The 13,548-nt window shown below is 39.1% G+C and overlaps 2 protein-coding genes across 3 annotated transcripts in view; both read left to right on the top strand.

Annotated features, from left to right (window-relative positions):
- The first annotated feature begins 4,696 nt into the window (after positions 1 to 4,696).
- LOC117739220 (vesicle-associated membrane protein 2-like) lies at positions 4,697 to 12,190 on the top strand. Its single transcript, XM_034545511.1, has 5 exons — positions 4,697 to 4,767; positions 7,134 to 7,233; positions 7,857 to 8,015; positions 9,280 to 9,331; positions 12,060 to 12,190. The coding sequence occupies exons 1-5, from the start codon at positions 4,697 to 4,699 to the stop codon at positions 12,188 to 12,190; spliced, it is 513 nt and encodes a 170-aa protein (XP_034401402.1).
- Positions 12,191 to 12,662: 472 nt separating this feature from the next.
- LOC117738771 (H-2 class I histocompatibility antigen, Q9 alpha chain-like) overlaps positions 12,663 to 13,548 on the top strand; it is a 9,933-nt gene continuing 9,047 nt past the window's right edge. The window contains exon 1 of one of the 2 annotated variants that reach the window (XM_034544887.1): positions 12,663 to 12,839. In XM_034544887.1, the coding sequence (XP_034400778.1) occupies positions 12,788 to 12,839 (52 nt within the window). In that variant the 5' untranslated portion in view covers positions 12,663 to 12,787. The remainder of the gene's footprint in view (positions 12,840 to 13,548) is intronic. The other variant, XM_034544888.1, reaches the window with a different exon arrangement.

The raw sequence follows: 13,548 nt of genomic DNA on the forward strand, positions 1-13,548 counted from the left end.
CACACACACACACACACACACACACACACTGCTGGTAGATGACGCTCCTCTCTCCCTCCAGTGCCTCTGTGGGTTTTAAGGTGGACGTTTATGTTAAAACCAGCAGATGTCAAAATATCCTTTTTAATCTTTAAGCTTCTCTAAAAGCAGCCGGTCCGATAATGCAAAAACAAAGTGGATTTATTCTGTATAAATTAAAGAAATCGTCCACACAAAACCAGAATTAGCTTGCACAGCTTGTAGAGTGAATTACAAAAAGAAAACCGTTTTTAAAAAAACAACAAAAAAAATGCAGTAATTCTTCACTCGATGTTTAACCGCTGCCCTCCTGTGGTCATCGACTGTAACTGCACCTCGAGGGCAAACGGAACGAAACGGCCCTTTAAAAATAATGAAATATAAAAAAAACGTATAAGAGGCCACGTTTTATTTTGCACACTCCGATCTCGCCGTCGAGCGGAGCAGCCGATCGATCGTTTGCACAGTTCCCGTATCGATGCCTTTCAGCGACGCACAAAGGAAAGAGTTCACACGTATGAACGGTTTAACTATTTACTACCTTGGACTGCTTGTTTTTATTATGTATTTTTTAAACTTTATTGCGTTTAATCCTGTCATGCGATGCGTCTTTAAAATGATGCGAGTACAGAAATGTAACTCATGAAAGTGTAATAAGCCGATCGCCATCGGAAAGTTAACTACTGAACAGAAGGTTTAACAAATCTCCAACTATCAAAGCCCGACTTGCCTTAATTTTATTAATATTTATTTATTATATATATATATATAATATATATATATATATATAATATATTTATATATTATTTATATATAAATATATATATATATATATATTATATATATATAATATATATATATTATATATATAATATATATAATGAATATAATGAATTTATGTAAATTCTTTTAACTATTCCTCATAACTCCAAATTAATATTAGTTTAAGTTCCTAAAATAAATAGATTGACTTCCTGTCTCCCACATATAGTTATAATAATATATATATATTACCAGACACAATATATATTATCAGAAATAAGTTACTTTGGTTTGTGCGTTGAGTTGAATTTACACGTTTATTTCTTAAAATTTGGCTAAAAGTGTAAACAATATATATAACGAAAGATTATTCTCACTGATTGATCCTGACATTTTCTTTCTATAAAATGGCAAATAAATTGTAAAAAATATGACCGAAATTTAAATCAATATACATGTTGGAGAAGCAAATTTAGGGGTATTAAAATTTTTGAAATTACAGTTTATCCATTCTCAAAAGATTTAATTTATAAATTTAAGATTCTTGAACAGTTCAAAGTGAATTCAGTTTTTTCAGAATTTGAAGAATATCCCGGCTGAATTTTTGTCTCCACATTTAAAAAAAACTTTAAAGGGAAGGTGTCACCATACATCGCGTTAGCCTCGATGCTAAAATAATCGATGACATCATCACTCTTGAAGCCACCGCGTGACGCGTTTCATACATTTCTACGGCAGAAATAACTGAAGGAACTTGTCTGGGACTTTCAAGACGGTTGACGACAGAAATTTAAGTGGAATTATATATTTATTTTACAAAAAGTGAAAACCTATTTTAAGAATGTACAGTTTGTAAATGCTAAATATTCTATATAATGTACATAAGAAGGCGGAACTATCTCATGCTTCATGTTCTTGTGATTGAATTGAATTCATACTTTTTGGTTACATCATTGCTGTTAATATCAATTGATTTTAGACACGTCTCATTAAAACTGTCCAGATGCTGCATTGAATGTAAATAGCAGAAAAATAAATCAAGTGCGTGAGAAAAGAAAATGAAAAAAAAAAGGCTTCGTGAAACGTGGCCGATGAGAGCCGATGGAAACAACCACTCTGTCTTACTTCCTGTTTTAAGAGCTCGGGGTCGTTTTCACGAGGACTTTTTTATAACGTTTTGTTTTCCAGTCTCACGTCTGTATGAAGAGCTGCACGGAATAAAAGACATCGGAGGAGTTTTCTGTCGTGAGTTTTATTTTCGTCTCACGGGATCGTAAACTTTTTTTTTACTTGCGTGTGTTTAAAGAAAAAAAGGGAATTATTGCACATTTTTACAGTTATTTTACTGTATTAGGGAAGTACTTGACAGATAAATCAAGTACACGTTCAGCAACGCATGGAAGTATCGTTGGAAAAGTATTGTATATAAAGTTATCACTTTTAAAAGGTCACTTTACAGATAAATATTTTAAATGGTAAGTTATTCGTTACTCAAGTGTGTATTTTTATTATTACTTTTTTATGACTTAATCTAGAACTTTTTTTTTTTTTTTTACAACATTTTAAAAACTTTTCTTATTATTTCTTTTTCTTTCTTCGACACGCTGACTTTTCTAATATTTCTTTAGGACCGACTACAAGACCGTTTCTAAGACTTGTTTGGACATAATATACTCAGACTTTTTAAGAATTATTATTAATTATTATTTTCTACATACTGTTCATAGACTTTTTTTCAATATATACTATACCAATATATAACATTCAGTTTCTGAAACGTACACTTATATTTTATTGAATATTTTTTAATGGATGCTAATTTTAAATCATTTACAAATCTCACAAATCCCCCTGGAGAGCCTTCACGTTCCCCGGTGGAGAACCACTGTCCTATACCATGACTGTATTATGACGAGTCAGCATACAGAAGTTGTGTGGAACATCTGGCATGTGGAACATCTGGCATGTGGAACATCTAGATAGTGGAACATCTGGAAAGTGGAACATCTGGCATGTGGAACATCTGGAAAGTGGAACAGCTGGCATTTGGAACATCTGGAAAGTGGAACATCTGGCATGTAGAACATCTAGATAGTGGAACATCTGGCATGTGGAACATCTGGCATGTGGAACATCTGGAATGTGGAACATCTGGAATGTGGAACATCTGGCATGTGGAACATCTTGCATGTGGAACATCTTGCATGTGGAACATCTGGCATGTGGAACATCTGGCATGTGGAACAGCTGGCATGTGGAACATCTGGAAAGTGGAACAGCTGGCATTTGGAACATCTGGAAAGTGGAACATCTGGCATGTAGAACATCTAGATAGTGGAACATCTGGAAAGTGGAACAGCTGGCATGTGGAACATCTGGCATGTGGAACATCTGGCATGTGGAACATCTGGCAAGTGGAACATCTGGAATGTGGACCATCTGGCATGTGGACCAGCTGGCATGTGGAACAGCTGGCATGTGGAACAGCTGGCATGTGGAACATCTGGAAAGTGGAACAGCTGGCATGTGGAACATCTGGCATGTGGAACATCTGGAATGTGGAACATCTGGCATGTGGAACAGCTGGCATGTAGAACATCTAGATAGTGGAACATCTGGAAAGTGGAACAGCTGGCATGTGGAACATCTGGCATGTGGAACATCTGGCATGTGGAACATCTGGCATGTGGAACATCTGGGATGTGGAACATCTGGCAAGTGGAACATCTGGCAAGTAGAACATCTGGAATGTGGACCATCTGGCATGTGGAACAGCTGGCATGTAGAACAGCTGGCATGTGGAACAGCTGGCATGTGGAACATCTGGAAAGTGGAACATCTGGCATGTGGAACATCTGGAATGTGGAACATCTGGCATGTGGAACAGCTGGCATGTGGAACATCTGGCATGTGGAACATCTGGAAAGTGGAACATCTGGCATGTAGAACATCTAGATAGTGGAACATCTGGAAAGTGGAACAGCTGGCATGTGGAACATCTGGCATGTGGAACATCTGGCATGTGGAACATCTGGCAAGTGGAACATCTGGCAAGTGGAACATCTGGAATGTGGACCATCTGGCATGTGGAACAGCTGGCATGTGGAACAGCTGGCATGTGGAACATCTGGAAAGTGGAACAGCTGGCATGTGGAACATCTGGCATGTGGAACATCTGGAATGTGGAACATCTGGCATGTGGAACAGCTGGCATGTAGAACATCTAGATAGTGGAACATCTGGAAAGTGGAACAGCTGGCATGTGGAACATCTGGCATGTGGAACATCTGGCATGTGGAACATCTGGCATGTGGAACATCTGGCATGTGGAACATCTGGCAAGTGGAACATCTGGAATGTGGACCATCTGGCATGTGGAACAGCTGGCATGTAGAACAGCTGGCATGTGGAACAGCTGGCATGTGGAACATCTGGAAAGTGGAACAGCTGGCATGTGGAACATCTGGCATGTGGAACATCTGGAATGTGGAACATCTGGCATGTGGAACAGCTGGCATGTGGAACATCTGGCATGTGGAACATCTGGAATGTGGAACATCTGGCATGTGGAACATCTGGAATGTGGAACATATTGCATGTGGAACATCTGGAAAGTGGAACAGCTGGCATGTGGAACAGCTGGCATGTGGAACATCTGGCATGTGGAACATCTGGAATGTGGAACATCTGGCATGTGGAACATCTGGAATGTGGAACATATTGCATGTGGAACATCTGGAAAGTGGAACAGCTGGCATGTGGAACAGCTGGCATGTGGAACATCTGGCATGTGGAACATCTGGAAAGTGGAACATCTGGCATGTGGAACATCAGACACGTGGAACAGCTGGAAAGTGGAACATCTGGCATGTGGAACATCTGACACGTGGAACATCTGGAAAGTGGAACATCTGGCATGTGGAACATCTGGCCCTCTGATGGGAACAACCTGCAGCTGAAAACGTCTTCAACCCGTAAAAGAAGGCTGTGAACTCCGGGAGGAACCTGTGAAGGTTCTGGGGAAGTTCCACCTGCGGAAAGATCTGTTTGTTCTCCGCATGTCCGTCACCGTGTGGACCCGCCTCCAAGCGGCTTCTTCCCAAAACACACACACACACAGACAACACACACACACACACACACACACACACACACACAGCAACAGTTTATTATATATGAAACTAAATAATCAAGGTGAGCGTTTCCCATTGACGGACTGCAGTGTTTTCTGCCTCCAGTTTTTGTTTTTTTGGGGTTTGAAAAGAAAATGTAATCAAAATATGAGACAGAGAGAATCATCTGGATCATCCTCCATTTATTCTCTCTCTCACTCCCCATCCTGTCCCTCCTATCTCTCTCTCTCTCTCTCTCTCTCACTCCCCATCCTGTCCCTCCTCTCTCTCTCTCTCTCCTCCCCCTCCCATCCTGTCCCTCCTCTCTCTCTCTCTCTCTCTCCTCCCCCCTCCCATCCTGTCCCTCTCTCTCTCTCTCTCTCTCCTCCCCATCCTGCCCCTCCTCCCTCCCTCCTCCCTTTCTCTCTCTCTCTCCTCTCCATCCTGTCCCTCCTCCCTCCCTCCTCCCTTTCTCTCTCTCTCTCTCCTCTCCATCCTGTCCCTCCTCCCTCCCTCATCCCTTTCTCTCTCTCTCTCCTCTCCATCCTGTCCCTCCTCCCTCCCTCCTCCCTTTCTCTCTCTCTCTCCTCCCCCCTCCCATCCTTTCTCTCTCTCTCTCTCTCTCCTCCCCATCCTGTCCCTCCTCCCTCCCCCCTCCCATCCTGTCTCTCTCTCTCCTCCCCCCATCCTGTCCCTCGTCCCTTTCTCTCTCTCTCTCTCTCTCTCCTCCCCATCCTGTCCCTCCTCCCTTTCTCTCTCTCCTCCCCCTCCCCATCCTCTCCCTCTCTCTCTCTCCCTCCCTCTCTCTCTCAGACTCAGATTATCTCCATCCTCCTGTCCGCTGAGATGTGAGTACTCCAACCTATATTTTGTTTAATTTGTATTAATCGTGCCGTCTATAACTGTGAGGAATATGTATTGATCGTCCTATATCGGCCCTCGGCTGATCGGTTGCTGCGTGCTTCGTGTTTAAAGGAGTTCGATATAGTTACCGCAGACTATTCAAACTACGTATCGCTCATTATAAATCCATATTGACTCAGAACCTTTGGTTTTTATGACGTTAAATGTTGCATAAAGGAAACCTGCAGCCCAAATATAACAACGACTCGCCTAGAACAATCATATATGAACATATATATATACACACACACACACACATATATATATATATATATATATATATATATATACACATATATATAATACAGTGATCGGATTACGTAAATACACACTTTATTCAGCTGAAAACATCACAAACGACTAAAAGAAATGTCTTTAAAAAATAACTTTATTTAGAAAAAAAAAAAAAAAAGGCTAAAATATGTATTATTATCATTGCGTTTCCCCGCGTGGGGGAGGACGGGGGAGGCATGTTTATCTCCCCTCTCTGGTCTGGCCGCACTAATCTTTCTCCATTTTGCTTCTGGATAAACAAGCCGGCCGTTAGAGAGCCGAGGGACGAGAGGAACGGCATCAAGCCACCGGCTGCGTGACGCCCGATGCTTCTACTGTCGTTCTAGTTTTAATAGAATTGATGCAAAAGACGTTTTAACACCTCGTCTGCAAGAAATGTGAAGTTCATGAACCAGGAAGAAGAAGTATATTTACTTAAATAAATATAAACAAAAGCATTACTTATGAGACAGTAATGCCTCATTGTACACACTACAGTACAGAGTATTATTATCAGAATATACGTAAAGTAACAACGGTAAAGCAAAGTAACTGTGGTGGAATAAAAAGTAGAATATATATATATATATATATATATATATATATATATATATATATATATATAAAATAATATAATATATTCTAGTAGCAGAAAGTGGTAATATTCAAATAGGTTAAAATATATACAGAATTATTCATCTTTACTTGCAAAGTAATTAGTGTCTATAGCGGTCAAATGAATGTTGAGGAGTAGAAGTATAAAGTACAAATACCTCATAACTTTAAGTACAGTTCTGAGGTATTTGTACTTTATTTAAGTTCAGTTTCTGAGTAAATGGTGAAAGATAAGAAACTTTATATTTCTGTGTTTTTCTGTGTAAATACAAGTTTGAGGAGGTTTAATGTTTTATTACATTATGTCATAAACATTTGGATATGCTTATGAATAACCAGCAAAACAAGGATGAAGAGTTTTGAAACTTGGTTCTTTTTCTTCTTCTTCTTCTTCTTCTTCTTCTTCTTCTTCTTCTTCTTCTTCTTCTTCTTCTTCTTCTTCACCTGCAGGTCAACTCCAGAAACAGCAACCGATGGTGAGGGTGGACCTCCGGCCCCGAATCTCACCAGCAACAGACGACTGCAGCAGACACAAGCGCAGGTGGACGAGGTGAGGAGCCCAAAAAAACTATATATATATATATATGTATATATATTTATATATATATATATATACATATATAAATATATATGTATTTATTTATATTTATATATATATATATATATTTATTTATATATATATAAATATAAATAAATACATATATATTTATATATGTATATATATATATTTATTTATATATATATAAATATAAATAAATACATATATATTTATATATGTATATATATGTATATATAAATATATATACATATATATATATATATATATTTATTTATATATATATATAAATATAAATAAATACATATATATTTATATATGTATATATAAATATATATACATATATATATATATGTATAAATATATATATATATACATATATATTTATACATATATATATATGTATAAATATATATACATATATATTTATATATATGTATATATATAAATATATATATTTATATATAAATATATATATTTATATATAAATATATATATTTATATATAAATATATATATTTATATTTTTATATATATATACAAATATAATCAGTGCCACAAAAGAGAGAAATTGGACGTTAAAAAGATCAATAAATGAAGCCGTGATTGATCGATCAGGTGGTGGACATCATGCGCGTGAACGTGGACAAGGTCCTGGAGCGCGACCAGAAGCTGTCGGAGCTCGACGACCGGGCCGACGCCCTGCAGGCCGGAGCCTCGCAGTTCGAGAGCAGCGCCGCCAAACTCAAGAACAAGTACTGGTGGAAAAACTGCAAGGTGGGGAGCGTTTGTTCGTTTTCCCATCATGCATCATGTCACATGTCGCTCGAAGCAAAAGAGGTCTCGGGTGTTTCCTGCTCTTTTAAAAGCATTTTAAATTAAAGTCAGTTAAGTTTGTATGACATTAAAGTCTGGGTCAGCTCGTTTTGGGTAAATTCATCCGCTGAGCGAGGCTGTAAGAAAAGTCCTGGATTTGCCCTCCAGCCGCCATCTTTGTTCCTCGTTCACCTCCAACGCCACATGACATTGTCCCCGTGATCCATCAATCCCTTCATCCATCCATCCATCCATCCCTCCATCCATCCATCCATCCATCGGGATCCGTCTTTACCCCAGCATCCCTTCATCCACGGCGCTCCGCCTCTGTCCGTCAGCAGATCGTCCAATCAGAAGCGTCCATTTCGAGGAGGATTATCAGGGGAGGGTTTGACTGGCGGCGAGCAGGAAGTCGGGGAGAGAAATCCCCCAATCTGGATTACAGCGACAGTCTGGGATTAAAGAGCCAGCTGCGATTCATGACGTAACTCCACCCCCTCCCACCCCCCAATACACACACACACACACATGTTTGTACTTCTATACTTGTGGGGACACACTACATTCCCGGGTCTTTCGATGATTTAAGTAAATGACTGATATAATCCCGTGAAAAGACGCGTGTCAAAGCCTGATATATCTTCCTCCTCACTTCATCATCATCGTTGTGAGCACCAAATGTGGATTAATCCGCCGCTGAAAATAGTCCCCCAACAAATGCTCTACTTCCTCTTGCTTGTTTGATATAAATCTACAGCTGTTGAGATTATTGAGACTTTGTTGACAATGAATAAGACTTAACCTTTATTTTTCTTTCATACATTTTCACACAAAATCAACCCACCAACATCTTCTCTCTCTCTCCCTCTCTCCCCTTGTTCTTGTTAATCTCTCTCGCCCTCCCCCGGTCAGAGGTGATGTGATTTCCTGCAGCTCTGACTCATGTCATCATGATTATTTAGGTCCACACACACACACACACACATTTGGACACAATTGCATTTGTTGACACTTTATTAAAAAATATTACAAAAATTATATATTAAAAAATATATATATTAAAAATATATATATATATTTAGTTGTTGCTTTAAAAAAAAAAAAACATATTTAAAGGATTATTATTTAAGTATTTATTTTTCATTTCATAGATTTAAAAAAAAAAAAATGTAAAGGATTATTTCAGCAGCTCAGTTTATTATTCGATTTTGTGTTTTTCTTCCAGATGATGATCATTATGGCAATCGTAGGTCTTATATGTTTTGGAGTCATTTTCCGTAAGTACACACACACACACACACACACACAGTTTTGCAGTGTTTTTTATATAAATTCTCCGATCGAAATGTTATTTTTGCATTCAACAGATGTTTAAATCTAATATTAATTTTAAAGATTTAAAAAATAACGACAATTGACCAAAAAAAACTCAAATCAAAGCTCTGAAGCTTTCGACCACGCGGTCTTCATCAGAAGATGCTGCCTCTGAAACGTCTCCGCTCTTCCTCCTCAGTGTATTTCTTCTACTGAGCTGGTCTCCAGGGATCGGACACGCGAGTCCCAGGACCAGACTGCCCCGACGCCGGCCGAACCCCCACCCCCTTCACCCCCTCCAAAAAAGAAGAAAAGAATCCAGCCTCTCCTCCTCCTCTTCCTCGGAAACCTCTCGGTTCCTCTCCAGTCAGGAATCCTGAGTGGATGTAATGTTGTAGTTTTTTAAATTTATTTTTACTTAATAATTAGAAGTTAATTCAATAAAAGTAAAAAAAATGTTGGGGGTTCTTGATTCATAAACTTCACATTTCTTGGCGACTAGGTGTCTAAACATGTTTTGCATGAAACAGAAAAGCGTCTTCTATGTGTTCAATCCGGCCCCTTAAAAAATGGGATTTGATTATGAAGAAGATTGGGCTGCAAAAAAAAGAAAGAAGAGAAAAAGACCCTTCCAGGTGGATTTAAAGGGACAGTACCTGATTTTATTCACCTCCAGACCATCTCCTGCTAAAAAGATGCGACCGGTATTTGCCAAAAAGACACGATCAGACATAAAAAGTATAAAAGTTAATATATAAAACATTTCTGAAGATTTTTATTGTTCCTAAACGGACCTAAAATCTTATTTTAGGTCAGAAACCTCTCAGAAATATCCATCTTCATTCCTCTCTGTCCTGCCTGTGATGTGCTCGTTCAGTGTATGTTGAGGGACGCCGCCCCCTCGCTGTCGGCGGCGGTACTGCGACGGGAACACTTTTAGATTTCACTGTAAATAAACGGTCCTGTTGTCATGGCGTCGTCGTGTTTGAATGTTTCTGTACATAATTTAAGGCATTTTCACGGCGGCTAACCCGTCGTCATGGTTGCCGTCCAACACTGGTCTATTGTTCAAGGGAAAGGGCGAGTTAGTGCTTCATGGTGGGAGAGAGAGAGAGAGGAAGTCTGAAGCGGCCATCTTCTTTGTTGTGTCACGTGACTCACCAGCAGGAAGTTAGAATGGACTCAGGTATTGATCGGTAGTTATGAACTCAGGTATTGATCAGTAGGTATGAACTCAGGTATTGATCAGTAGGTATGAACTCAGGTATTGATCGGTAGTTATGAACTCAGGTATTGATCAGTAGTTATGAACTCAGGTATTGATCAGTAGGTATGAACTCAGGTATTGATCAGTAGGTATGAACTCAGGTATTTATCAGTAGGTATGAACTCAGGTATTGATCAGTAGGTATGAACTCAGGTATTTATCAGTAGGTATGAACTCAGGTATTGATCGGTAGTTATGAACTCAGGTATTGATCAGTAGGTATGAACTCAGGTATTTATCAGTAGGTATGAACTCAGGTATTGATCGGTAGTTATGAACTCAGGTATTGATCAGTAGGTATGAACTCAGGTATTGATCAGTAGGTATGAACTCAGGTATTGATCGGTAGTTATGAACTCAGGTATTTATCAGTAGGTATGAACTCAGGTATTGATCAGTAGGTATGAACTCAGGTATTGATCGGTAGGTATGAACTCAGGTATTGATCGGTAGGTATGAACTCAGGTATTGATCAGCAGGTATGAACTCAGGTATTGATCAGTAGTTATGAACTCAGGTATTGATCGGTAGGTATGAACTCAGGTATTGATCAGTAGGTATGAACTCAGGTATTGATCAGCAGGTATGAACTCAGGTATTTATCAGCAGGTATGAACTCAGGTATCGATCAGTAGGTATGAACTCAGGTATTGATCAGTAGGTATGAACTCAGGTATTGATCAGTAGTTATAAACTCAGTTATTGATCAGTGGTTATGAACTCAGGTATTGATCAGTAGTTATGAACTCAGGTATTTATCAGTAGTTATAAACTCAGTTATTGATCAGTGGTTATAAACTCAGGTATTTATCAGTAGTTATAAACTCAGTTATTGATCAGTAGTTATAAACTCAGGTATTGATCAGTAGTTATGAACTCAGTTATTGATCAGTAGTTATAAACTCAGGTATCGATCAGTAGTTATGAACTCAGGTATTGATCAGTAGTTATGAACTCAGTTATTGATCAGTAGTTATGAACTCAGGTATTGATCAGTAGTTATGAACTCAGTTATTGATCAGTAGTTATGAACTCAGGTATTGATCAGTAGTTATGAACTCAGTTATTGATCAGTAGAGATAAAGTATTGATTAGCAATGTTGTATGTATTGACCAGAGTTTCGGGGTCAATATTACAAACAATAAAAATACTACATTGTCCTGATAAAATATGACTTATTTCTTGAATGTGCTATAATAATGAATTTTAAAGATGCAATGTCCAGTTTTTAAACGTAAAGGTCATTTATTCCTAACAATTGTATATTTTCCAACACAAACAGAACATAGCAACGTTCTGTCATAACCCATTTGTCTTCATCAAAATATAAAGTGCTTCGTCAACAAGTGATGAGGCTGAAACCAAAATGAAAGCAGCATCAGGTGTTCAAACATCAACAGGTGTCACATTTCTCTGCTTGCAGCAGTTTCCAGCGTCCTCGGCTCTGAGTCGGCTCAGCAGCATCTGATGTTTGTGTTTGAGGAGCTCTCTGACTCTCTTCCTGCTTTGCTCCTCGTCTCTTCTCCTCTTGGTCTCCTCTCCCAGACCAGCTGAGGGGAAGAGAAGCTGTTTGGTGGAAGCTACATGGTGGTGGGCTCGTCCGTCTGATGGTTCAGGCCTAACGTGTGCCCGGACCAGTGTGTGTGGGCCCTGCTGAGCACATGAAGAACACTCCTCATTGGATGTGTGTGGACCCCCCCTCCATCTCACTTCATTACCAGAAGCTTTGACTGCACTCAGATCAGTTTCACAGGACGGACAGCAAGAGTCCTGCTGCACGGGAGCAACGAGAGGAGCTGATGTGTAGCTCGCGGTGTGACCTTTGACCTCCCACGTCACGTGACACCAGACCACGGGTCCCGACAGCAGGAGGTGAAACACGTCCCAGTGAACGTCTCCTTCGTCCTCACACAGGCCGCAGCGTCGCCATCGCGTTACTTTCTCTTTCGTGTACAACCTGCGCGCGGCTCTTCTACCTAGTTTCAAGTGACGTCACGCTCAGCTTAAATTCCCATTGGCTCAGACGGAGGTGGAGGGCAGCGCTCCTCCTCCTCCTCCTCCTCTCGCTCCCCTCATACAGTCCCGGTCCCGGACCTGAACGCACCGCATCCCTGTTCCTCCCGCAGACCGAGAAGCAGCAGAAGTTCCCCGATGACGTGGACTCTGTGTCTCCTGATGATGAGCCTTCACGGCGCGGCGGCAGGTGAGTGACCCCTTTGCTCCACACGGGGGTCTTTCCCAGGATAAAGGACCCAAAGCAATACTTGAGTAGAGTAAAGAAAGCTTCCTGTCAAATGACTCCAGTGAAAATGAAAGTCCCCTCTTGAATCCTCCTCGAGTCCAAGTCTTAAAGTACCTGGTGTTGACTGTCCTTCAGTCTCAAGTCACGACTGAAGTACCGGAAGTCTTTCTGCGTGGTTACTGAACACAGCTGGTCTCCACACTGCGTTTCATCAGCTGGAGCTTCTTCTGGTGTTTAGTTGCAGCACTTCGTCGTTGACGATATGAACAAGTTATTAAAAAGTTATAAAACGAGAGTAAATCCCGTGCGCGCGACTCATTGCTCGATCCCGACGTGACGGTGAAGGGAGCCGCTGTCTATATATATTATTTATATATATATACATATATTTATATATGTATATATATATTATTTATATACATATAAATATATATATTATTTTTATATATATATATTTATATAAATAATATATATATTCATATTATTTATATATATATATATATATATATATATAAATATATATTATGTGTATATATACATATATATTATATATATAATTTATATATATACATATATTTATATATATAATTCATATATATTATTTTTATATATATATTTATATATATACATAAATATATATAAAAATAATATATATACATATATATACATA

The sequence above is a fragment of the Cyclopterus lumpus genome, chromosome 11 (assembly GCF_009769545.1).
Source record: "Cyclopterus lumpus isolate fCycLum1 chromosome 11, fCycLum1.pri, whole genome shotgun sequence".
Lineage (NCBI taxonomy): Eukaryota > Metazoa > Chordata > Actinopteri > Perciformes > Cyclopteridae > Cyclopterus > Cyclopterus lumpus.